Here is a 26,791-nt window from a genome sequence, read left to right as displayed (position 1 = left end):
AGATACTTTATTTACAATCTTATTAACACTACTCTTCAGTGAACACAATTGCTTGAAATACATTTTACTCGATATAATTCCACACTCAATTAAAATGTGATTATGTTTCACGATGGAGGTAAAAGGGTAATTATAACACTAATGTTATTTAGTCGCAAGATTGAACCTGATGTATAACCAACAGTCGAATTGCACTATACACGCGGTCATAACGATTTGTCCAGCCTCCATTTGAAATGAAAACGTGGTAATGTCATGTTCTTCTGTGCACTCACCCTTATATCATCCCCTTATGATAAATTTCACAACATCTGCACTGCACATATTTAAAGACACGAGAATTTAAATTATTATGCATATAACTTTTTAGAATAGAGAAAGAAACTAAAAGGATGTTTCTAAAAGTGCTACTATTGTGTATCGTCCTAACTTGGATTACACATGGTGTCCACGGTTGTTCGTGTTTTGGTTCACCGCATCCGCAATCACAATTCTGTTCAGCTGACTACGGTAAGTTTTAAAACTAATTTGTGCATAACACACGTTCAGCCATTCCCCTACAAAAACTTCGGAACACTAGTATTTACTTTAGATTATCAAAAATAATGTCTAAATTACACTGCACTTCTATAGAAAACAAAGATTTTTCACTTTTAAATATACATAATGATAATTGACAGACTTTTTTTTGGACATTTCAAGAATTGTATTGGAAAAAATTATATATAAAGTGTTATGAGTTCAACTCCAAGGGATCAACAGAGTTATTGTCTTGTCTTCTAATGTTACCTTTTTATGATTTAGTAAGGGACGATAATTTAATATCCGAGGATGTTCTAGAAAATTAACAATTAACTTTCATCTGTTCTTGCTAAGCCTTCCAATTTGATTTTAACTTTCTACAAATTTGCTTCCTGTATTTTTGAATGCAGACTAATAGTTGGTATTATTTGTTGTATTAGTAATTAAATCTCAGTGCTAATCAGGCCAATTGGGACATTTTCAAAATCCTCCCTGGAAAATATTTTGTCGTTCCCTAAATATTTCGCGTTCTGACATTATAAAACTGTTTGCTCTACAATGTTGCATATTTTTCCAGTACTCTACGGCAAAGTAACCAAGGAGACGTTAATACCAGGACCAGCAGATGATACTGCAAACAACTTTGCGATCTGGAAATATACATTTCGCATTATTTCCAAAATGAAGGTACGACTCAGTAATTAAGTTAATAATGGAGAATATGTAATTGAATTTGCAGTGAATGGATTTGGGATTATACTATAAAATTAAACGAGACATTTTAATACAGTTTAATTACAACATACATTAATAATACTTTTACTGTTGAATGGTTTTATGTGATATCCGTTTGACTTGGCTCGGTACTTATACATCTCGTCAATGTGTTTGTATTGGCTTTCATTTTTTATTGGTTTTTTTTTGTATATGCGACATTTTGTATTTCTTTCGTTCTTACAACGTGACTCTGTACTTTAAAAGATCCCGTCAGTATGATATTGTTCTATTATTTGTCATTATGATATATTTATATTATGAAGTACTATATACGTTGAACCACAAACGTCAATATCATTCTATCGCGTAGTGGAATTTTTCCTTTTGAAATTGTTATACGATGATGACTGATGTACCCATTTTTTTACTATTTTGTTTCTTGTGTCTGTTTGTTTAACGCATCAATGTAAATAAACGGAATTTGATGAGACTCATTATAAAGTGAGAGGGTTAGCGCTATAGAACCAGGTTTAATCCACCATTTTCTACATTTGAAAATGCCTGTACCAAGTCAGTAATATGACAGTTCTCGTCCATTCGTTTTTGATGCGTTTTGTTATTTGATTTTGCCATGTGATTATGGACTTTCCGAATTGGTTTTCCTCTAAGTTCAATATTTTTGTAATTTCACTTTTTATAGGAACCACTTCTTGCATATATTTTTAAGAAATTTGTTTTTTGAATAACTTGATAGATATGCAGTTGTAAACAAAATAATTTAGTATATTGTTAGTTACGTACTGTGTTATTGACCATGTTGACCTTATACGGTATATATAGGGTCAGTAAATTCCATAGTGGGTGAGCGTAAAGCTCAATAACATTAACGGTACCAATTTCCTTGCACCAGATGCGCATTTCGACAATACATGTCTCTTCAGCGAAGCTCGTGGCCAAAATATTTGAAAATTCAAAGGCTTATATAAAAGACACAGAGCTATAATCCAAAAGGTCAAAAAAGTAAAGCCAAATTCGTAAAAGGAACCAGAGCTTTGCATGAGGGAGATACATTCCTTAATTTAAAATAATTTCTAACATTTTGTTAAATCTCTATCTGGAATTTACTGACCCCATATAAATATAAACGTATCGTATTAAGTCACTAACACACTATGTAAAACAATATCTTGATTTAGAGTAATTTCTCGCAATTTCATTGGCTGATATTGGCCTAAAAAATTACAGTACAATTTTTTTATTACGTCAATTTGAATTAAATACCTTATTTATTATGTAAATTGATCATAACCTAAAAGAAGAAATTAAGTTGCTTTATGGTCCAGACCTATTTGTTTTAATTTTTCAGAGATTTAGATTTAATATCTAAAATACATTTGGTTAATACTGTCTTGTATTGAATTTGAATATAATAATATGTAATATAAAAAACTCAGGATAAATTGGTTACAGATTATTCAATTGTCCTAATACGGAATTTATCGAGTCAATAAATTATCGTATTAGGACAATTGCTCACTGTGTAACTAATATAGCATACTGACTACCTTACGATCTGGTATTTAGACTATTGGCTTATTAACGTTATCAAGCCTTAAATACTTTTCGCATTAACAACATACTTGCATTGGTCTATACAAAAACAAATACCAACAATAACAAGTTCTTAACTCTAATTTGTACAAAAAGAAACATAATCTTCATCTTACATGTCTTAAGTTTCGTCTTCTGTTAAAACCTTCTTTGTTGTGGTGATTAAACACCACTACCTACCGTGTATTGAAATGAGCCCTGGCATACTAACCTATTATGAAACCCTATATGCACTTATCTTATATGAAATATACGTGGTCCCTACTCGGTTACTTTTAACTTATCATATTCCTAGAAAAGTATAGGAGATACGATAAATATATATATATATATGTACAGTTGACTTCCTAATGGTAATGTCACTACAAATGTATATATTATATATATTTCAGAGGTGTGCTTATTTTTTCCCAATAATATAATTCCAGTCACTCAAATTTTCGTTGAAACTGAGATATAAAACTGAAGGAAATGTGTAAAATATATTAAAATGATAATTTTTAACGAATTCGGTTACTTAATTTGAAATAAATTTAATAAACGAGTTAGCTGTATAGAAGGTGAATGTAAAACTTTGTTTTTATCAAAGTTTCTAATTCACTGATAAACTAATTTTATAAAGATAAAAGAGTATTCCGGATGTTAAAGAGTCATAATTCATATAGGCAAAATCAAACCCGAGTAACAAACTAATACAAAGAGAAACTCAGTAACTGTAAGATGAGATCAACGAAACAACAGAAACACTGAACTACAACAGAGGCAAACAAAAGTCAATATGAAATCAGCATGTAGATAATAGCTGCAATATTCCTAAATTTGATACAGGACGTACGAAGACAACATTGTTGTTTGAACATGGTTTTATAACTAGCCAAACCCCCGCTTATATTTCAATGTTAAATATACTGCTACAATGGCATTACTCCTGACCAGGAGTACAGAACAAACAAACTTTATCACACTCAGCACATTTATAAATAATAATAAAATTCTTTATTAAAAAAATTAAACCTCAGAGAAGCAAAGAACACACTCATTAATTTACGACAAACACATGGACACCACAAACGACATATTAAATGTGCATCACATAAATTAATTTAGCACATAGAAAATATTGTAATTAATGCAATTATTTTTAATAATAACAAATACTTCTGTTATGATATACATCTAACACACAGGGAGTGACAGAAGGTGTTGGTCAAGAAATAGTTGTAGAGACTGCAGGAAATAGTGGGCTTTGTGGAGTACGTTTTACGGTCGGACAGTCATATATTTTGATGGGTAAATACATGTTTAATGTAGAATGCATTGATTCACTTCTATATAATCTGCCATTGAATGAATTGTTAGATACGTACATACATGTTGTAAAGTGATGTGGTATGAATGCCAATGAGACAACTCTCCATCCAAATAAAAATAATATTAAACCATTATGTGTCAAGGTACGGGCTTTAACACGGAGCCTTGGGCTCACACCGAACCATAATCTACTAAATGTTAAACCATTCAAAAGGGAAAACTAACGTTCTAATCTATATGAAAAAAGAGAAACGAGAACACGCTTAACTTGCATTTCCTATCATGATTTTCTTGATAGAGGGTTGCTGCTTACAAGGAAGCTATTAAACCAAGAGTTCCAAATGGTGAAGTTGAAATCATCCCTTCGTAAATTTTACGGACGCCATCACGAGTTGGGTGACCGTTATGGAATAACCGTTTCACAAATGATATCGGATATGTTCCTTTCGTCGTAACTACAATCCCCTTCCCTTTCATTAATGTGACCAACCGAATTAGACTATTTACTGGATTTCTAATAACATGAGCAACACAAGCTCGAGGGTTGCCACATGTGGAGCAAGATCTGCTTACCCTTCCGGATCACCTGAGATCACCCCTAGTTTTTGGTGGGGTTCGTGTTGTTTATTCTTAGTTTTCTATTATGTGTCATGTGTAATATTATTTTTCTGCTTGTCTTTTTCATTTTTAGCCATGGCGTTGTCAGTTTGTTTTAGATTTATGAGTTTGACTGTCCATTTGGTATCTTTCGTCCCTCTTTTACATAAACAAACGACAACTTCTGTACATCAGATTCATGGCCTCAGACATGTGCAAAAATATGCAGAGTAATAAAACGTTTAAATGGTACCAAAACTTCTCCCATTTTCTGAAACAATAGTATAACACCACAAGTTAACATAGAAATACAAACGATAAAATATCAATTGAAAGGCTTAACTTAATCAAAAACGTAAATTAACACTCTATGAACGAATGAATTGTATCTGCAAATACACATTTAATAAAATTATTAGGGATACATAAAGTTATGGTCAAAAGTAAAAAGACAAGTTAAACAAAGCTGTAGTAAGATATATACCACTGTGATATATTTATATTTTTCCAGAAAATCATCACTTTTGAAAATAAACCGTTTATTTACTTATACCACGTATTGTTCATCTTGAATGAGGAGATAAACATAATCAACAAGATATAAGAGATGTGAAAGACAAGTAAGGAAACAAGACAAAAGCAAATAGAGAAACAATCCATTCATACAAAAAATATGACCTCAAGTTTAAATTACGAAGACGACACTTTGTATGAAGATAATTTTCGTTCAAAATGTTTAAAATTTATGTTTGTAGAAATCAAACATGTTTGAAGAACAAATAAATGTTTGTGATAAAACGGAAACTAATCTATAAAATGTCAAGATATAAAATATAGAGGTCTTTCTTTTAAATTGTGCTTTCAAAAAATTAAGATTAGGTCATGGACTCGTTATAATGCTACAAAATGAAATAGCGAAATACCCATCACATTCCTGTATACATACGAACTAGGTTATTCATGGAATTTCATAAATATTATAGCGAAATTAAAAATAAATGTCTTACGAACAAAAATTTAATTCATGTATTATTCTTATGTATAAAACAATTGCAATATTTACATAAAGCACATATAAGAACAATACAACATATATGGCAAATATATGACATTAAACTATTACAATTTGTATACTGTACTAAAAATCAAGACCGATTGTGTTCTGCTAAAATTCAATAAAAGAGGGACGAAAGATACCAGAGGGAGAGTCAAACTCATAAATCGAAAACAAACTGAAAACTCCATGGCTAAAAATGAAAAGAACAAACAGAAACAAAATAGAACATATGACACAACATAGAAAACTAAAGGATAAATTGTAGGTTATCTCATGTTGCTTCTTAGAAATGGAAAATTCAAAATTGGAAATCTGAATAAATAGTTTTGTGTTCATCCGACCCTCATTGTCAATTCCTTCATGTAAGTCAATAAATGAGGCCGACTTAACTGTATCTGTTGTATCCTTCATCTCTGGTTCAATAGGATTAATGCATTCGACATAGTCACCAGATTTGAGTTATTTAGTGAAAGAACATCAGCTTGGTAGCGGAAAGTAGAGTTTCTTCCGAAAAAGTTCCGGTATTAAGTCAGCCTCATACTAATAAAGAAACAAGTCGACAAGAAGAGGGACACAATTCGTTCCCATTGGAATGCCGATAGTCTGTTGAAGAACACGTCCTCCGAACTTAACATATAAGTTGTCAATCAAGAAATCAAGCATCTTGATAATGTCAGTGTCAGATAATGTGTTGCTTGAATCAGAGTGATCCTTTGCAGAAAAGGATTTATCCCTTCTTAAGACAAGATACTTGGATCTTCGTTTGTCATTCTTATGAAATTTAATGAAGGAAAGCAGTACCAACTCTTTTGATTTGTCTTTTAGTTTTAGGATGTGGAATACTTGTATGCAGTGCTGAAAAGTCCAATGTTTTAATACTATAACAAGATGAAAGAGAGTTAGATCGTATGTACTCTAAAAGATCTTTGGAATTTTTAAGTATCCACATCTGATTCATGGCACCTCTAGAATAGACAGTTTCACATTAACTTTTGAAGTCCTTCGTTGATTGCTGATAAAATATATTGAAATAATATAGCATGAATATGTCCTTAACAACAAATTAGTAACCGTTAATTGTATTCAACATTCAGTGCTATACCTCTTATTCCCGTTTTCTATTTCTCAAATATGATAAACACTGTTAATTGTATTGTGAAAATAATGAAACGACACTCTTGTGCATAGGAGTTATAAAGTCATTTGCGAGTTATTATATGTGCAACTAGAGGGTGAGCTGTTTCTTTTGCAAATGAAATTAACAGATAATTATACGATATTTTTTATATAGGCAGAAGCTCCGATGGAAAGAAATATATTGGATCCTGTGATTTCATCAGACAACTGAGTAGTTTGTCACCTTTCCAATCGTTATATCTGTTTACAAGAGGTTCTAATTCTTACAATTTAAACTGCAGAAGGAGATGCAACGTAAGTATCTTAATCTTAAAGTATAGATTTATTATTTGTGTATATTTTTTATTAACGTATATCATGTATATTTCTGAGGTACCATTTGTTTAATAGGGATTTTAATTGTATATCAAAGTATTTCAATCCTATAACTATATATATGAATGTGCCTTAGAGAAATAAGTCGCTTAGACATCGATTCTATTTCAAAATAAACTGTTACATTCATGATGATGGGAGCTTCAGAAATAAATTGCATAGGTAAATAAAGGAAACAAACTTGATAGAAATTGTGAGTTCATGATTCTTACAAAAAATTGTAATCCAACAGTATAATGGGTCTGTTGTGAAACGTAGTCTCGTCAACGATCATACCACACATTATTTTCAAAATCAAAAAGTGTGAAGAAAGGCAGAACTATTTGATAAGATCTGCATTCTTTGACGTTGTCAGAAAAAAAATATTCAAAGTATTCGTGTTGGTTAAATGACACTGAAATTAAAGCTGATTATCAATATTTACCAAATTTACACTGATCAATGCGCGCATTGGTTTTACATCCAATGTTGTAGATGTTGTATTATATTTCTACGACGATAAGATTGTTTGTCTAGCAGATAAAGCAATAAACAATCTAATTGTAATATCTCACAGAAGAACTTGGAATACTCTCATTTACCATCACATCAATGACAAGGGGAGAAATGTTTACATGTTTTAGGCCAGGCATTAAAATTATCCACATGAATACACATAGACAGTGCATGTTTTTAGTTAACTCCGGTTTTTTTTTTAAATATATTTCACTTACAGTACATGAATTGCATATCTATAAATTCTTGTATGTGATTGGTCCGATATAATATGTTTCTGAAGACAACAATTTGAAAGTCCAAAAATGGACAGAGGTATCTTAAATTTGGCAAGTAATCGGGGAAAACTTATAGAAAAAAATCCAAGGTTCTGTTTAAACCAGTGTATCTTCGAAAAGCAATTGTCCGTTTCGGCGTTCGTCTGTTTGTGCTCGCCACAAGTGCAGATGGAAATGAGCTCAGGTAAACTAAAGACTTTTAGATTCCAATTTAATGCTTCTTTTTTTTACACACGACATTAAGGAGTAACAGCACAGACTGGTAGACTCGGATTCAAAATAATGTGTCCGAGTTTCGGGATGTATCTCCCGTCAGTAAAACGTAAAATAACAAAAATACCGTACGCCGAGGAAAATCCAAAACGGAAATTCCTTGATAAAATGGCAAAATAAAAAGCTCAAGCACATCAAACGAATGAATAACAATTTGATACAGACGTTTCCTTATATAGGAAATGGTGGATAGGACCAAGTTTTACAGCTAGCTTAAAATATCACTTTTACGACAGTCGTAATAAATTCCATTATATTAACAACTATTTGTGAACAAACCGAACAGACATAAAAGGTAAAAATGTAAAAAATTGGGTACAGCTGTCAGTATAATTATATATATGCTCCCATTTAAATGTATTAATCGTCCAAAATAAAAGGGAGGTTCCAGCCTCCGAATACAACCCCCTCTGATAAAACAAAGAATTATGTAACAAAGCAACTCACAAAGGCATATACACAAAGCACATTAGCAAAAATGTAAAAACAAGAATACAAGAATTTACCATAGCACAATATCACACTGTCGGATTGTACATAAGAACAGAGCCACGTTAAATAGATATAACCAGAGGAACAGACTAAGAAGTGAAGTAATATACATAAAAACAAATAAGATTATTCTATAACATGGTGATAAGATGATAAACAACGTCAGTATCCATAATATATATACTTCAAGTCCATCGTGCATTTTTGTAAGGCTGATACGGGATATTTATCAACAATGCATAGGTACTTATAGAAAAGGGAAGAGAGGTTCTCTTATCTAGATGTACCTTTGGCCCATCAACTTTCTACTCAGACACTGTTGACGTTTTATAGAGTCTGAGTAGCACTGTAAGCTCTTGAATAACAAATAAGTTGAGAAATATATTCCATACGCAGGCGAAGTTTTGACACCGACAGCAAGGTGGAAAAAATTGTAATTTCAATCAAATCGTCTCGTTTGTTATTGATTCTTGAACTGCGATGACCGCGTTCGTCAAAGGAGTAAGTTCGGTAAGGGACTTATTTGGCCTTAATTATTAAGTTCATAATTGGAAGACAATAAATGTTTGGTTTTGTTAATATTTTGATTTGAGCGTCACTGATGAGTCTTATGTAGACGAAACGCGCGTCTGGCGTACTAAATTATAACCCTAGTACCTTTGATAACTATTAAGTTGCCTTAAAGACTTGTGAGAAAGTGATATAGAACTATTTTTGTCAAAGTTTAATTCTAACACGTGGATTTTTACATTCCAAAAAGGTCAAGATAAGGGATTTGGGTGAAATTTGATAAAATCAGCTTGATTTCAACCAAATTAAGGATGAGGAAAATTAGAGCACTGGCGTCGACAAACTTAATATTCACATAAGATATGTGAAATATCTTCAAAAAACATTATTTTAAAAGATCTACGTTGTCGACGTATGCGCTCTATGTTTCCTGTCCAATAATAGATGGATATTTACCAATTTTCATTGATTTTCATCAATATGAGTACAACGTTTGACGTTATAATGAACTGCAGAAACGTAATTTTTTCAACAAGATGGCTCATTTCCTTTCAAGTTACTGTATTAGCTATAATCATGATAATGTATTTGGATATTGGTCACTAAATCCAAATTTAACATTTACGCTAAAAAAGGGGGCCATTTTATGACCTTACAGAACATACTTCTTTGAGATATAAATTTAAAACAATGAAGCAGAGGAAGCCATGTCTGTTATTTTTTCTTTAATTTATAGTTTTAGGGGATATATCAAAGTGACCTAATTAGAAAAAAATGGATTAATGGAAAGGACATCAATATATCTTAATGTGAAATTAAATGACCTGGCTTCTTTGATCTTGTTTGAAAGAGTGTATGAAGGAACACCGACTCATGAACATATAAAAAGGTCGACAAGGAAACGCGCACAGTTTTTTTCCATAGGAATACCGATAATTTGGAGAAAATGTCTATATCCAATTTCAGAAAATATGTTTTAATGATATTGATGAGTATTACCTCGGGCACCAGAATGTTAGACATCCGGCTCAGGATACTAATGGACACAAATCAGGGCTACTATTCATATTAAAAGTTTTCGTCAAGAATATGCATATAAAATTGCACTGGGCGTTAAGAAGAATAGTCGAAAGGTAACTATGTTGACATATTTCTCAGATCTAGATATAATATTGTTATATTAAATTCTCATTTTCAGAAAATTGGCCCAGATTCAACAGGTTGTAAATATGACCCTGGAAAAAATGACAAGCTTAACATTTGCCTGGCTAAAAATGCTCTGTGCAAACGAGAAAGAAGACGATGTCGTTGGGTTAATAATGAAGAATGTTAACGTGGTAATGAAATCAACCAACCTGAACGTTAATGATTGATCAATATATTGCACTATTATTCAGACTTTCTTGTGTTATTGTAAATGACTGTTTTCTTATTAAAATAATGTTGTTTACATGATTTTAATTATCTCCTTAGGATTGTTATTCACTGAGGTAAAAACAAATATATAAAAAATACAACACTCCAAGCAAAATGCATAATAGAAATTCCCTGATCAAATGACAAGTTCAAAAGCTGACACACATTAAACGATCTGGAAACAATCTACAATATACGAGTGACAGTATTTCACAATTAAGACACGTGTCAAAAGTAAATTAAGATCTGACACACCTTATATTACCTTTGGTTGTCTTTGTGATTCGATTTGTGATTAGTTGTTGTCGGGCTGGGTATTTTTTTTTAATGTAGTGGTATGAATACCTATGCTTGTCCTTCTGTTAGTTTTTGTTGTTGCTTTTTTTGCAATGATTGTGTCGGTCTGTCCTTGATTCAATATGTGTTTATTCATTTGATGCGTCTTAAGCATCGATTATACGTCTGGCATATATACAATATTTAGTCCTGGTACATTGTATCAATGATGAGTTAATTTACAAATACTGGGTCGATACCACTGCTGGTGGATATTTATTTCCCCGAGGGTATCACAAGCCCAGTAGCAAGCACTTTTTGTCATTGATATGGTTATATTTATGAATTTACTGTTTATAAAATTTAGATTTTTTTTAAATACTTCTACCTCAGGCATAGATTACCTTAGCTGTCTTTGGCATTCTTTATTTTAGGAATTTTAGTCCTCAATGCTCTTCAACTTTGTAAAAAGTACAAAGTTGAAGAGCATTGAGGACTAAATTTCCTAAAAGAAATGGCCTTTTGAACTTGGATTGGAGCGACACTGATGAGTCTTTTGAAGACGTAACGCGCGTCTGACGTATATACAAAATTTAGTCCTGGTATCTATGATGAGTTTATATATTGCATACGTATAGATTATAGATTATAACATGGACTTTTCCATATTTGCCCTGGTATCATCCCATATCGGCCTCGATGCTTTAGCCGAGTGCCGATATCGGTCGAGGGATGATACCAAGTCACATATGGAATTGACATGTTAAAATCTATTGATCGCATCTTTAAGTTCTGCAGAAGAGAGACACAATTTTCAATTATGACAATTTAATGACACATAACATAACATTAAATTTTGTTTCACAAAAGTGTCGTTGAGGACGCAATGACGTGATGTCATTTGGAATCAGGGCACTGTTTTAATATACTCTTTTTTTACCCCGGGCAATTTTGAGGTTATTACATATTCAAAACCAAACGTATTCGTAACAAATATGTGATAAATTACATTTACAAAATACAATCGGCTTAACTTGTTAAATTATACAGTAGTGCTAAATACTTTGAGCTCTATAATATTCCCTACTACATCTTGTTATAAAGCTTTCGATTTATCTTGAGGGGCTGTCAATTTAAACATATTTGAAAATTAGATAGGGAAGTAATATTTGCCTTACTATTTTCCACTTCTTAAATGTGATGCGATAGTTATGAATGTTCAGATAGCTATAGCGTATTACTACCTGTACAAGAGGCATATGATTTAAAGTCAACATTCTGATCGGACTTGTCTGCGAACATTATGTCCGCACATAATCGCAATTTTGGCTAGGTTTTGCTGCCGAACAGAGAAGGACCTGGAGATAGCAAGTATCAATTCCCAAGTCAACTTTTATGGTGCATTACATATAGATTCTACCACTGCATCGAGTGTGATACGATATTCATCCACTCGAGACAGTTAAATGTCGTATTACACAAAATTTGGTGGTGGAATCTGTTTCTCTAATGATTTCAAACAATATGCAGGCAAACTTATTCCTTCTTTACGAATGATCTGCAAAAAGATGTGTTCTTTCTATGTGAAGTCATCAGGCGTGGTCGCTTTTTTCATGCCGTCACAATTAAATAGGAAATTCAGAGGAAAACAAGAAAATTCGACGTCATAATCGGATGTTAACCAATGCAATGATGAACTGAGATCAAACGAAATTTTTGTATACAATGGGTGCAGAAAGGGATAAATTCACGAAGAATTAGAGAAATGACGATATTCATCTATTTTACAAGACTTAAAGCGTGCTACATAAAATTTGATGGGTACCAAATATGGACAACTTTGAAAAATAATCGAGATGCTCAAGAATAAATGAATCATAAATCCGTGAAATAACCTGGTACACTTAGTTGTTAACATCCTACGAAAGTGAATTTTTGAGGTCAAGTGTCAACAACTTAAACGAAGCACAAGCTAGAGGTATTTTGAATAATGCAAAATTCACACGTTCATTACGAATATAGATAAATCAATTTGTCGTGATCAATTATAAAATTGGTAGCTTCATAATACGCGTGTTTAATCATTATCCTGGCAATCATCATGATCATGTGTTGTAGTTTTATTGATTTCAAATATTATGAAAATCTAAGGCCGTGTTTACATTGACCTAAATTCGGTGTTGTGTAAGGCCGTGTTCACACCAAACGCCGTGTAGAGTAAACATATTTACAATTAGTTTAGTGTAGAGTACACTGGTTTCACATTACATTTGTCCACATCTGTACACCTGGTTTAGCTACCTGTACATAAGGTTTTTTCCCACTTGTAAACTATATGTCATTTAAATTTTGGAAAATTTTTCCAGCGGTAAGGGAACAACCATTTGACTTCAAAAGGGTGGGGTGGGGATGGGAATAGAAATATTCCGATCCCCAATTTGATAGAAAAAAATGGTCATACAGATGATAAAAAAATGTATTCTGAATCAAGAGTTTCCCCATACATTATAGTGTTAAATATTGAAAAAAAAGTATTTGATCTCCAGCATCGAAAAAAAAAGGAATAAAAACGTACGCGCGCGAAAAAAAATCTGACTCAGATAAAAAAAAATAACCCTCCCCTTTTTTTAAGTTAAGTGGTTGCTACTTTGTGAAAGCCATTTTTATAATTTGCAGTAGTTTGAATATACTAGAGAAGTCTCGATAACGCATTAGAAAACGTTAGCTGCAACAGCGTGCTTACAGCCGAAAAAAAAAAGGATTGAGATATTAGGGATCACTACATTTTTATCTTTTCTGTTTGTTTCAAATGGTATTTCTTCTCCAAGGAGTATTTGGTACAGGAATAGGGTAACGTTTTTTTAATTTATTTTACGTGTTATTTAACGGATCTGAGATACTAGACAAACATATCATTTACCTCACACTTTTTTAGTCATGCATTTATGCGTGAATGTTTTTTTAGTAAAGACCAGTGGCGAATATTTCTGTGTACGTCAAGTCGATTCGGAAAGACCTTTTCAAATGAATTAGGCAGCAACTATTTACTTCATTTTTTATGAAGGTTGAAGGGGCGTGAGCTATTGAATTTTTTTTCAGGACAAATGTTTGTGACAAGTCGAAATCAATTTTATCATTATATATAGTAGCAGCTGAGGGTGAAACAAACAATTTTTTTTTCAGGGCCAAAAACTGGAAACATTTTTTGTTTCCACAACAAATTCCATAGTTCACCGTCCCTACCCCCTTGCCTTTATGGTTTATACTCAACTATAATACCCCCCTCGAAAATCAATTGGTTGCTTCCTTATGGGTTCGGCAATGATGCTGCTTTGAGTCTTCATTAGGGGTTAATAAAGTACCTTAATTTTTGTTAACAAAAAAAAATCTGTAAAATTTAGTCAACTATCAAAAATATCAATTTTACTCAAAAATAGTTTCCTCCTTAAATATATACACGGTAACACTAATGTCCTAAATGCCTATTTTTGTGTTCACTTAACCTACACAAGGCCTACATTGACTATCGACTGTGTGTAGGTAAAACATGATTTAAACTACATGTAAACATTGAGTTTTATGTTTAGTTTACGTGTGAGTTACACTAACACAACACCGAATTTAGGTCAATGTGAACACGGCCTTAGTGTAAATCACAAGTAAATTAAACACATTTGATAAAACTCAATGTTTACATGTAGTTTTAATCATGTTTTGTCTACACACAGTCGATAGTCAATGTAGGTCTTGTGTATAGTTTAAATCATGTTTTGTCTACACACAGTCGATGGTCAATGTAGGTATTGTGTAGGTTAAGTGTCACAAAACAAGGCATTAAGGACATTAGTTTTTCAGTGAACATATTTCAGGAGACAAATCTTTTTGAATAAAATTGATATTTTGAACAAATAATAAGTTCTTTACAGATTTTTTTGTCTAAAAATGTATGTTTATTAGTTTTAATTTTATTTTACGTACTTTTCTAACCCCTAATCAAGATCAAAGCAGCATCATTGCCGAATTCATAAGGCAGCAATCATTTGATTTGGGGAGGGGGTATACATTTGTTTGGAAAAAAAGTTTGGTTTCCATTGTTGGAGAAAAAATGTTTTTGACCCAGACAATTTTTTTTTTATTTCACCATCACCTGCCAATAATTGTAATGCTAAAATTGATAGAAAAAATTGTTTTCGACTTGTCACCAAAATTTGTCCTAAAAAAAGCATAGGCCCTCCCCAGACCTCTCCCCTACCGCGACCTCCTAAAAACAGTTGCTGCCTGATTCATTTGAAAAGGTCTTTCCGAATCGACCTTACGTACACAGAAATATTCGCCACTGGCCTACAAACGATTCACGCATAAATGTATTATTAAAAAAAAAGGTGTGAGGTATGTTTGTCTAGTATCTCAGATCCGTTAAATTACACTTAAAATTTAAAAAACAACATTACCCTCTCCCTTTGTCAATACTCCTTGGAGAAGAAATACAATTTAAAACAAACAGATAAGATAAAAATATAGTGATCCCTAATATCTCAATTCCTTTTGTTTGTGTCTATAATCACACTGCTGCAGTCTACGTTTTGTAATGCGTAATCGAGAAATATTTAGTATATTTAAACTACTGCAAATCATCAAAATGGCAAATCTGCAAGTCAATTTACTTGTGATATACGTTAATTGCAGTGTTGTAAACACTTATTCAATAAGTCACCAACAAGAGATTTAATTTAATTTTCCAAAACAACCATATTTTTTAAATACTAGTATTCTAAGATAAGAGAGGAACTAAGGAATGAAATACTGACAACAATAAAAACTGACAACAATAAAAACTGTTTCTCAACTTGAAAATTTAAAAGATTAGCGTTTTCTTCAATTAATCAATTGTAATGTAGTTCAAGACATACTGCAATATAACGAAGAGCAAAGCAGGAACTGATTAACTTCATCTAATTGCTTGAATACAATCGTAATTGTTTTGACATTTTAAATATTGAACAACCAGTGGTATCTGATGATTATTCTGCGTTGATAATGCAGTTACATTTGAAGTTAATCATAATTTTAGCATTTGTGTGTGTTTGACGCAAGTATTTTGCATATAGATATGTTAAGTATAAATACTTTGGAGTCCTAAATTAATATCACATCGTGATCAAGTTTATGATTACAACATACTAGTATTCCGATTAGAAATATTATTAAAATATGTATGGTTTCAGCTGATATTAGACAACACTTTTTTCGGGAGGAAAGAATGAATATAAAGAAGGAATATTCGAACTCATAAATCGGAGACATATACACATGATACAATTATCATGTTAATCAGCAATAACGGTAATGCAACATAGCATTAATACCTTTTGAAACAAAACAAAACTTGGATGTTTAACGCATATGGATACATCTGGTTGCATACACAAAGTATGTATTATATGTTTGGTTTTGTCGTCAAAATTCTGTCGCTATTGATTTGACGCCGTTTCTTTATTTATTATGTTTATCTAATATGTTATAAAGCAGGCATTGTCGATAACTGTAATAATCCTTTATACATTGTAAAAGAAATACGTAGATTTGGTATGAGTATGTGTTAAAGGGGCACTAGGTGCAAAACTTGTTTTCACTGATTTGACTCAAACTCTCATATTTAATTTCTAACAATGCGAAACATTTATCCAAATTATTTTAAGTCTATAATAAACAATTTACAGAGTATGGACTCCTAAAGATGTAGCTTCGTTTCGTGTGTATTTTAGTCTAGGAACCATCTTATTTACTATCGGAATGACCCCGTTTCTTTTTTTATCGTGTTGTGTTGGTTAAGGCAGAAATAATCCTTTCCGCCGTCTATTAGATTGTCATACATAAGAAATCGTCGTGGACGCATATCTTAACTTTCAAAACAAATAATATGAATTTTGTACTTTTTCTGTCATGAAGTGTTTTATTATTAGCGTTTTTTTTAATATTTAAGTTCAAGATATCAATAAAGACAACAGTAGTATACCGCTTTTCAAATGCCATCAGTCGGTTAAGAGAAAACCAATCCGGTTACAAATGTAAACCGAAAGAAAAACATTAACTATAACATGTATTAGTGGAAAATAGTGGAACGACCAGACATTAAATATAAAAACTGCAACAACAATAAATGTCAACAGACATAGAAACAGGCTATAAGATAACAAATGTCATATTTCTGACTTGATCCAGGACAGTTAAAAAGAGAATGGTGGGATGAATTGACTGTTATGGCTTCTCAAACTTATTTATCAATGTTAACAGATAACTGCTAAAATGACAAAATCAACACTTCATGACAGGAACACAGAACAAACAAACGCTAGGAAATATAATCTTTTAGTTTTGGCAGTATCCGTCAACTTAAGTTCAGATGGTTTTATATATATATATATACACACATGTATGAGTACTGGTCCACTGAAAAATGGTAATGTGTATTGTGTAAGGATAAATTGTGTAAGGATAAATGCCGTTTTAAGATTGTAACATTTGCTTATGGTGTGGCCCTTTACAGCTCAATTTTCATTATACGTTTGCTCATAATAAAGGCGTTGACCAAAAGTTCCTTACATTGATATAATCTTGATTCTGGTATTAAGTTAATTGTCGTATTGCCAGTAATAAGACATCTCCTCATTTAAGTAAAGAATCCTTGCTCGATTAGGTAACTGAATGTTATAAGGATGAGCATGTGACTGCGTTTGAAATGTATCAAATTTACAGATATCATGCTCATATTTTGGAAAACAAGAGAGACAGACGGTGTTTAATGGAATTAACTTCAATCAACCAATGCACCAGTTTTATTTAATAAATAATAATAATCCATAAATTATTATAAAGAAACATTACTCGGTAGAGTGCAAGTATGTATATATTTAATTTACATTTGGATAAGTAAGGTTAACAAGAACATATCTAAAAAAAACTTAGGGACATGGAAGATATGAATGAGGTTTTAATTTAACATCTGCAACATATTAGAGTTATATTAACATTTACATGTTCTTTATTAACAATCCTCTTAATATTGCTGCTTAGAGAAAATAATTCGTCAAATACATTTTACTTGGTATAATTCCACACTCAATTCAAAGGTGATTACATTTCACGGGGGGAGTGAAGGGTGTTTATAACGTTTAAGTAATATGTTCGCCAGATTGGTCCTGATGTATGCCCAGCAGTCGAATTGCTTCATGAACGCGGTCACACTTGTTTGATTGATTTAGCTTCCATTTGAAATGAAAACATTTTTGTTTCAAGTTTTTCTGTGCGTTTACCCTTCTATCATCCCCTGATATTAATTTTACATGACATTTAAAGTGCAAATATTTAAAGACACGAGAATTGAAAATACAGTTAGAAGTACATGTTACACTGGAGAAAGAAATAGTGAAAATGTTTCAGAAAGTGTTACTTCTGTGTATCATCCTAACTTGGATGACATATGATGTACATGGTTGTTCGTGTTTTGGTTTCCAGCACCCTCAATCGCAATTTTGTTCAGCTGACTACGGTAAGTTCAAAAAAATAGTATTTGTATAAAAGGTCTGAACTGACGAATGAAATTGTCTTTTGAAAACTTAATCAATCTTGTATATAATGTTTAACAAGGTAAATATGAATGATACAGACAACAATATATAATATTAAAAAAAAATGACTTCAATATTATTTACTTTTTTTATCTATTTTTTAAAACCATGTACCAAACAAAGGACATATTTTAAATAAGTACACAAGATAGATGAGCGTTTCTTGAATAAAAGACTTAACAGTGACACTCGAATTAAAAAAGCCATAAATGCGACCTGGGCTGATAAGGTATTTATATATCAGGAAATCATTGAAGTTATCGTTTCAAAAAAGCCATATAAAACACACCTTACATTAGCAAATGCATATCATAAGAGAACAAGTTATTATGATATGAATATTGAAACTCGTTTATTCTCGTATTCATTTTAATCCCTTTTAGGGAGGTTGAGGTTGGAGTATGCTGGAATTTGTCGAATTGACTTAATATTGTAATTGTGTAAGCATTAATAAAATTGAGAATGGAAATGGGGAATGTGTCAAAGAGACAACAACCCGACCAAAATAAAAAAACACAACAGCAGAAGGTCACCAACAGGTCTTCAATGTAGCGAGAAATTCCCGCACCCGGAATGCATTGACCAGAATGTATTTAGCGTACAACACAAGTACGACCATTAATTGAAAGCAAACAAATCAAACACACAAAAGAAATATTTGTATCGTTCAATTTGACTCATAAAAAAGGAACAATGTTTGCCACATTGTTTCAGACTTGAACCAAGGTCCATAAAGAATTTTTTTTTTAGTAAAGACAGATGTTTAAACTATGATATTTTGAATGACCTGTTTTTTTTACCAAAAAAAGTTCCGGTGATATATATTTTATAATTATAACAACCAATTATCTGTAGGTATCATGTTGTGCTCTCATCAAGTGCGAGATTTTCAAGATCGATACACTTTCCCATCAAGTTACAGAATAGACAATATTATATAGCTTTGTTACCTATCGGTTTCTTATTATCCGTTCTTACCGGGCCAATTACAAGTAATTTATTTTCAAAATCCTCCTAGAAAAAAAAATTGTCGCCCTTTAAGTATTCACGTACTATAATTCAAAAACCGTTTGCTCAACAACACTGCCTTTCTTTTTCTAGTATTCTATGGCAAAGTTATCAAGGAGACATTAATACCAGGCCCACCAGATGATACTGCACACAACTTTGCGATCTGGAAGTATACATTTAGCATAATTTTCAAAATGAAGGTAAGAATATGTAATTAAATAGTTTTGGGATGTAAATTAAACATAGAATTATATAAAATATTAATATACAACAGGTTTAACTACTGCTGACATACAATATGCAATAAATATTTATTCTTCAAAAGTAGAGAGGGAAAAATAGAAGCATTGATTTAAACGTAGTTCGTTTAAAACAACTTACTCTACATGTTGAGTAGGATCTGCTTACCCTTCCGGAAAACCTGAGATCACCCCAGTCTTTGGTTTGGTTCGTGTTGCTCAGTCTTCAGATTTCTATGTTGTTTCTTGTGTAGTACTATTTGTCTGTTTGTCTTTTATATTTCAACCATGGCGTTTTCACAATTTATAAGTGACTGTTCATCAGGTATCTTTTGCCCCTTCTTTTACTCCATAATCATGATAATGTTATACGTGGTATCTTGTCTCTCAACACCAGTATTTTAGTCAGCCTAATTATGTTTAGAAAGAGTTATAAACTTGCTGGAAAAGATTCAGGTGTAACCCATGAATATGATAAAAGAGTGTACAGTTTTTTTTTTGGAAGGTTGTTTTTAATCTTTTATATATACGTAGTAAATCTAATATTTTTTTTTAACTCAAATTGTTATCCAGGTGTTTCCTCACTGGTAATCAAGTTTGAACAAAATTCAAAATGTGTCAATCTATGCAATTCTTAAAATATGTATTTCGATCACGAAAAAGAGACATTCATGCGTTTATACAATCGTCTTTACTATACAGGGAGTGACAGAAGGATTTGGGCAAGAAGTAGTTGTAGAGACAAGAGGGAATGGTGCTCTTTGTGGAGTACGTTTTACTGTCGGAAAGTCTTATATTCTAATGGGTAAGTAACTTGTAGATTGTTAGAGTAAATAAAGGAATATTTCAAGTTATGTTGAGATGTGAAACTAACTTAACTAAACTTATGTGAGCCAGCCCTTAAAATATTTTATAAATTGGTACATTTATCTTTCAAGGAATTTCGAATTAAAGCAATGCGCTTATTTCCAATGGGGTCTTTTTACCCTCTAGCTACGGTATATATCGCCCCTCGTTTTATGTATAACCTTTGTTAATAAAAAAAAAAATGCACAACTTAATGCGTATTGATCTGTAAGCTGTTATTTAAATATATAATTTTAATTTTATAATAATAATAAAATCAATTCACGCTGCAACTGTTTGTACGATATAATCGTAACGTGGCGTTGAAAATAGTTTCACACCTGTATTATCTGACCTAACAGTATAACTCCTTTTATCATACATTTAGTAGTAAATACAGTAGTTCTGAATATTTGATAAATATCCTGCTGTTTAATCCATATCGCGCTACTTGATGCCCACCCTTTATCATACCCCATCACACCCCTACTCAATTTGTTTTTTTTTACATTAACTCCGTTTTAATTTATGCAAGCTTTTACAAAAACAAAATCCTCAAAATTAGTCCTAAATGAACTGTCATTCGGACGTGACGCAATTTATTAAATGACGTCATTGTTTGTGACGTCACAGACGTCGAGTTTTCATATTTCTGACACACGAAATACAACTATAAAAAAAGAATCCAATGAAATACCATACAAACACCAAAAATATAATACAATAATCAAAATATTTTGTAACCCATTGGGGTGCTTTGGATAAGTAATTAAGCAGTTCTTTTAAAGCGTTTAAAACAAGACAAAAGTAGAAGTGAAGGTAAACCAGGTGTTAGAGCTCAGAAAGCAGTTCATACATACTCTCCTGTTGAAATATATGATAAAGCGTATAAAACATGACAAATTCCGTACCACATGTCGTATCACCCTCGACCAATATCATCCCACTGGCCTCAATGCCCTCTGGCTGATATTGCCATGTATTATTCCCTATATATATACTACAATTTATAAATTGTACATATAGTTAGTCTAAGTAGATAAAAACGGTAAATTAAGCAGTAAAGAAACAAGAAAGGCAAATAAAGTAAAACGTAAAAGAACGAACAACTGTCAATCCAACATAACAGCGATTACAGCAAAGAATTCAATTCTTAAATAAATGTTTGTCCCAATGGTACAATGTACCGAATATGATAAGTAAACAAAATGACGAATTGCTTTCAAAACGCATAAAACTAAGAATTTAACGGCAATTACATAAACAAATGGAAACAAAGTCACATATCTTCGACATCAGATCCCATTACTTGATTTTGTCAATCCAAGTTTATTGAATCTCTGATGAAAAAATATTCGCTATGATATTTAGTCGATAGTAAGGGGATAACACGACGAAAATGCAAGCAGAAAATGGCCAATAGCCAAATAACACATGCCACAACATAGAAAAATAAAGAATAAACAACACGCATCCCCCTCCAAAAAAAAACAAAACAAACTAGGGCTGATCTCAGGTGCTCCGGAAGGGTAAGCAGATCCTGCACCACATGTGGCACCCATCGCGTTGCTTATGTGATAACAAATCCGGTAGAAAGTCTAATGCGGTAGGTCACATTCATGAAAGGGAAGGGGATGGTAGTTACGACGTACGGAACATCTCAATTATATAAGTAAACCGATACAGGTTGAAGTATGGTCTTCAACGCGGATTATTGTATCACACCGAACAGCAAGTTATGAAGGCCCCACCATTTTTTTATAGTAAGTCTTACATCGGACTCTTACTTCTGTTAAACAGCGTGTGTCTGTGCGTTTTTCTGTGTGTTATTAAACATTTGCTAGTTCTATAGGAAAGGGTTGAGATCTCACAAAACATGTTTAACCTCGACGCATTAGTCATTATGTTACGTCAGATACTCCGAAACCTTTTTTAGTATTTCTTTTCTTCTAATAACGGTTCATTTGTATACATCATACTGTAGTGTGGCGTGACCACAATTTTTTGAGTTTTTTGCTGTTGGGTGGGGTGTATTTGCTTAGTCACAACTGTGTACTATGATAATTTTCTGTTGGCCATTTTTTGGTCGATGGCCAGGACGTTGTCAAAGAGGGACGAAAGATTCCAGAGGGACAGTCGGTTGTCATCGACTTGTAAGTTTCAATGTTCCGTTTGTTATATTAAACCTCTCTTTAAATCAAATAACGTGTACGACGTCCTGCATTTAGATTGCTTCTTGTTATAAAGTGTAGATCAACTCTTATAAATTAAAGAAAACATAAAACGTTTTCAAGTGGAAATACTTTCTTTTGGTGATAGTTCAATAAATATCGAATATGAAATTATCAGTTTATTTTCCAAACGCAACTCATATTATCACATGTATCCTGATTATAACAAAGTATTTTTATTCAAGAAATGATATTCCAAATCTAAGAGATGTTATAAACATGCTAAATTAAGATTGATTCGGTGATTGTTTCGGTCATTGCAAATAAAATCCTCTCGAAATTTGTAAACATGTATTGTATTAAATGTTTAATACCAATTGCAATCTGTTATTTCACAGTCTAAGATTTATATAACAGCAAGTTATTTCCCTTTACTTGTGCTATAGGTTAAAAAAAATTCTGGATTTTTTCCGATTCAAATTCAATATTTGCTTACGAAGAGTAAAATCACAAAAATACGGAACGCCAAGGAAAATTCAAAACGAAAAGTCCCTAATCAAATGTCAAAATCAAATAATAAAACACATCAAACGAATGGACAACAATTGTCATATTCCTGACTTGGTACAGGCATTTTCAATTGAAAATAATGGTGAAATAAAACTGGTGTTATAGCACTAAACCTCTCATTTGTATGACAGTCGCATCAAATTAAATTATATTGACAACGATGCGTAAACTATTGTCACAAATAGGATTACTAAAACAACAGGAACCCTTCAAAAACTGGGGTCGATTTCAGGTGCTGCTTCATATGTGGCACCCGTCGTGTTGCTCATGTTATCACAAAGCCGGTAAATAGTCTAATTCGGTAGGTCATATTCGTGTACGGGTATGAACGGGATTGTAGTGACGAGGAACATATATTTTTATAGTTCGTTCTTATGTTGTACTGTTATACCACTGTCCCAGCTTAGGGGAGAGTTGGGATCCCGCTAACATGTTTAACCCCGCCACATTATTTATGAGTGTGCCTGTCCCAAGTCAGGAGCCTGTAATTTAGTGGTTGTCGTTTGTTTATGTGTTACATATTTGTTTTTCGATCAGTTTTTTTACATAAATAAGGCCATTAGTTTTCTCGTTTGAATTGTTTTACATTGTCTCATCGGGGCCTTTTATAGCTGACTATGCAGTATGGGCTTTGCTCATTGTTGAAGGCCGTACGATGACCTATAGTTGTTAAGGTAGCAATACATAGTTAGGAGTTTAGTTTCGCATTATGGCCCCTGTGGATTTTTCAAATAGGAAAGTTATTGTGTAATAAAATTCATTTTTAGACAGATGAGTGCTAATTTAGCCTTCAAAGATGGTTTATAAGAGCATCAAGATTATTTTTTACATGTTTTATGGGCTGTTTTCTGTTTGACTGTCCGTATTTTCATAGCTAGGCTGGCCATCGGTCCAGAAATTAATGTACTGTTTATAAACATTCTTTTTCTACACCTAGTTTTTGACGCAATTTTACAAAAACATGAGATGAAAGACATATGATTTTCATTGGATTTGCTGAATGATATATGTACACAGTTTCAGAAAAGGTATTTCTTCAAGCGATTGAAATTCTACTTTTAGTCAAATTTTGGTGAAAATATGTGACATCTTCCCCCACCCCCCCTTTTGCAATATTTTATAACAAATAAATGCAGATTGTTGCCATGAATACACTGAAAAGAAATTAGATTCTACCATTTTATATACTGAAAATAAAATCTATGGAAGATTTTGAATACATACATATGCCCATATATGACACAAACAGTAAGCTTGATAAAGCAATGAAAAGGGAATGGTAAAATTCATAAGGGCAAATTTTAGTATTTTTTCCTAACTGTTTATTGCTACCTAATGTTTGTGTCATTTTGGTCTTTTGTGGATAGTTATCTCATTGGCAATCATACCACATCTTTTTTTATATATTCAACATCATTTGTATAACGTATACTCTATAACGGTCAACCAACTCTTGATGGCGTCTATAAAATACTTTTGTAGTAAAGTTTTGTTTTCAACCGACCCTCATAGTAAATTTTAAGATATTTAGATATCAAATGAAAAATTTAGAAGAAAGAATGGATAATAACTTTCCTATCCCTGACTTGGAACAGGCATTTTATACGTTGGAAAATGGAGGTTGAACCCGGTTTTATAGCGCTCAACCTCTCACTTGTATGACAGTCGCGTCAAATTTCGTTATATTTACAACGATATGTGAACAAAACAGACATAACATGTAAAATAGTCAGAATTTGGGTACAACAGTCATCACTGTGTATCAATCTCAAAGCAAACAAACATTTAACAAAGATACATAAATCATCAATAAAATTTAAAAAACAGATTTGTTGCTTCGCGTGCCGAACGTCAGAAAATGTAATTCTTTTTATGGCAAGAAATTTTGTCGTTCAAGTATTACATGTATTTATTTGTAAAAATAATAAAAACTAAACTCTTAGGCTAGAAAAGCGTGTTAATATATGCTCAACTCAATGTAAAACTTTTACTTTCGATAAATTAGAACACTAATAATTTTAAGATGTTTGTTTTTAGGAAGAACAGGCTCCGATGGAAAGAAATCTATTGGATTGTGTAATTATATCAGACAATTGAGCAGTCTTTCACCTTACCAAACGTTTTACATGTTTACAAGAGGTTTTAATTCTTACAATCTAAACTGTAGAAGGAGATGCAACGTAAGTAACTTAAAGTAAGCGATGCACTTGTAAGTTCTCTGAGTTTTTGAAACTGATGTGCTGAAATTGGTACAAAGTTGAATAAAATACTACAGTACTATAATTATATATAATCAAACAACAATAGCAAACGCAAATGGCAGAGGTATTAACAATGAGCAATACCGTGTAGCGGGTGTTTATTTTAGTGAATGGTAAAGGATACTGGAAACGATGAAAAAAAATATTATGAACTCTGTTGGTGCTTTCTAAAAACTAAATCGTTAAATAAACGATCTAGTATGTAAAAACCGCAGTAGTTTGTCTTATTTTCTTTGTTGCGCCTAATTTGTGAAATTTTAAACCCGCTTAAATATCCCTCTATATGGTGATCGGGAAAACACTCGTGCTTTTCGGAAGCAAACATTATTCTGATTAAAACTATTGTATCTTTGAAAGGTAAATATCCGTCTATTATATCCAGGCAGAGATAATATTTATATATTTGTTTCCCATTTCCAGAAAATAGATCAAGATTCCAGAGGTTGTAAATATGAAGCTGGTAAAAATGACAAGCTTAACATTTGCCTGGCCAAGAATGCCCTGTGCAAACGAGAAAGAAGACGGTGTCGTTGGGTTAATAATGAAACATGTTAGCGTGGTTACAAAATCAATCAACTTGTACGTAAATGATTAATATATGAAACTATTAATCAGACTTCCTTATGTACTTGTAAATGAATATTTTATCATTTAAATGTTGTTGTTTTATATTCTTAATTATCAAGAAAATATTGTAATTCCATGAGATAAAATAAATATATAAAAGAAAACTCAAGGAAATTTCAAAACAATAAACCCTTATTAAATGACGAAATCAAAATCTGGAATTTATCAAACGATTTAAAGAAAATCGGTTATATCACTGACTTGGTACCGGTATTTTCTTTTAAAAATATGTTTAGCCTGTAAAAAAAATCTTCAAAAAGTGTCACTGAATTGACAATATTTCATTCAAATTTGTAAAGACAGGTAGCAAATGTTTGTCCGGATCTGGTAGCCTTTCGGCACACCTTATACCACCTCTGTTCTTGTTTGGA

At 32.2% G+C, this 26,791-nt stretch overlaps 2 protein-coding genes across 2 annotated transcripts; both read left to right on the top strand.

Moving 5' to 3' along the window:
* Positions 1 to 386: 386 nt before the first annotated feature.
* Positions 387 to 10,728, top strand: LOC134702095 (metalloproteinase inhibitor 2-like). Its single transcript, XM_063563187.1, has 5 exons — positions 387 to 510; positions 1,100 to 1,209; positions 4,038 to 4,150; positions 7,114 to 7,246; positions 10,574 to 10,728. Exons 1-5 carry the CDS (start codon positions 393 to 395, stop codon positions 10,706 to 10,708), a joined length of 609 nt encoding a protein of 202 aa, XP_063419257.1. The 5' UTR covers positions 387 to 392; the 3' UTR covers positions 10,709 to 10,728.
* A 7,765-nt stretch (positions 10,729 to 18,493) lies between these two features.
* On the top strand, positions 18,494 to 26,348 carry LOC134702107 (metalloproteinase inhibitor 3-like). Its single transcript, XM_063563197.1, has 5 exons — positions 18,494 to 18,616; positions 19,797 to 19,906; positions 20,648 to 20,750; positions 25,570 to 25,712; positions 26,214 to 26,348. The coding sequence occupies exons 1-5, from the start codon at positions 18,499 to 18,501 to the stop codon at positions 26,346 to 26,348; spliced, it is 609 nt and encodes a 202-aa protein (XP_063419267.1). The 5' UTR covers positions 18,494 to 18,498.
* Positions 26,349 to 26,791: the final 443 nt, after the last annotated feature.

This window comes from Mytilus trossulus, unplaced genomic scaffold (genome assembly GCF_036588685.1).
Source record: "Mytilus trossulus isolate FHL-02 unplaced genomic scaffold, PNRI_Mtr1.1.1.hap1 h1tg000398l__unscaffolded, whole genome shotgun sequence".
NCBI lineage: Eukaryota > Metazoa > Mollusca > Bivalvia > Mytilida > Mytilidae > Mytilus > Mytilus trossulus.
The sequence above is the reverse complement of the archived record's forward strand: the minus strand, read 5'-3'. Positions and strand labels throughout refer to the sequence as shown.

What these genes read in the sequence shown, in the direction of transcription:
- LOC134702095 (XM_063563187.1), top strand. Translation starts at nt 393, where the DNA reads ATGTTTCTAAAAGTGCTACTATTGTGTATCGTCCTAACTTGGATTACA. An exon ending in ATTTTGATGGGTAAATACAT is followed by an intron (nt 4,151 to 7,113) that starts GTTTAATGTAGA and finishes TATAGGCAGAAG; the next exon opens with CTCCGATGGAAAGAAATATA. An exon ending in ACTGCAGAAGGAGATGCAAC is followed by an intron (nt 7,247 to 10,573) that starts GTAAGTATCTTA and finishes TCTCATTTTCAG; the next exon opens with AAAATTGGCCCAGATTCAAC.
- LOC134702107 (XM_063563197.1), top strand. Translation starts at nt 18,499, where the DNA reads ATGTTTCAGAAAGTGTTACTTCTGTGTATCATCCTAACTTGGATGACA. An exon ending in GCATAATTTTCAAAATGAAG is followed by an intron (nt 19,907 to 20,647) that starts GTAAGAATATGT and finishes TTTACTATACAG; the next exon opens with GGAGTGACAGAAGGATTTGG. An exon ending in ACTGTAGAAGGAGATGCAAC is followed by an intron (nt 25,713 to 26,213) that starts GTAAGTAACTTA and finishes TCCCATTTCCAG; the next exon opens with AAAATAGATCAAGATTCCAG.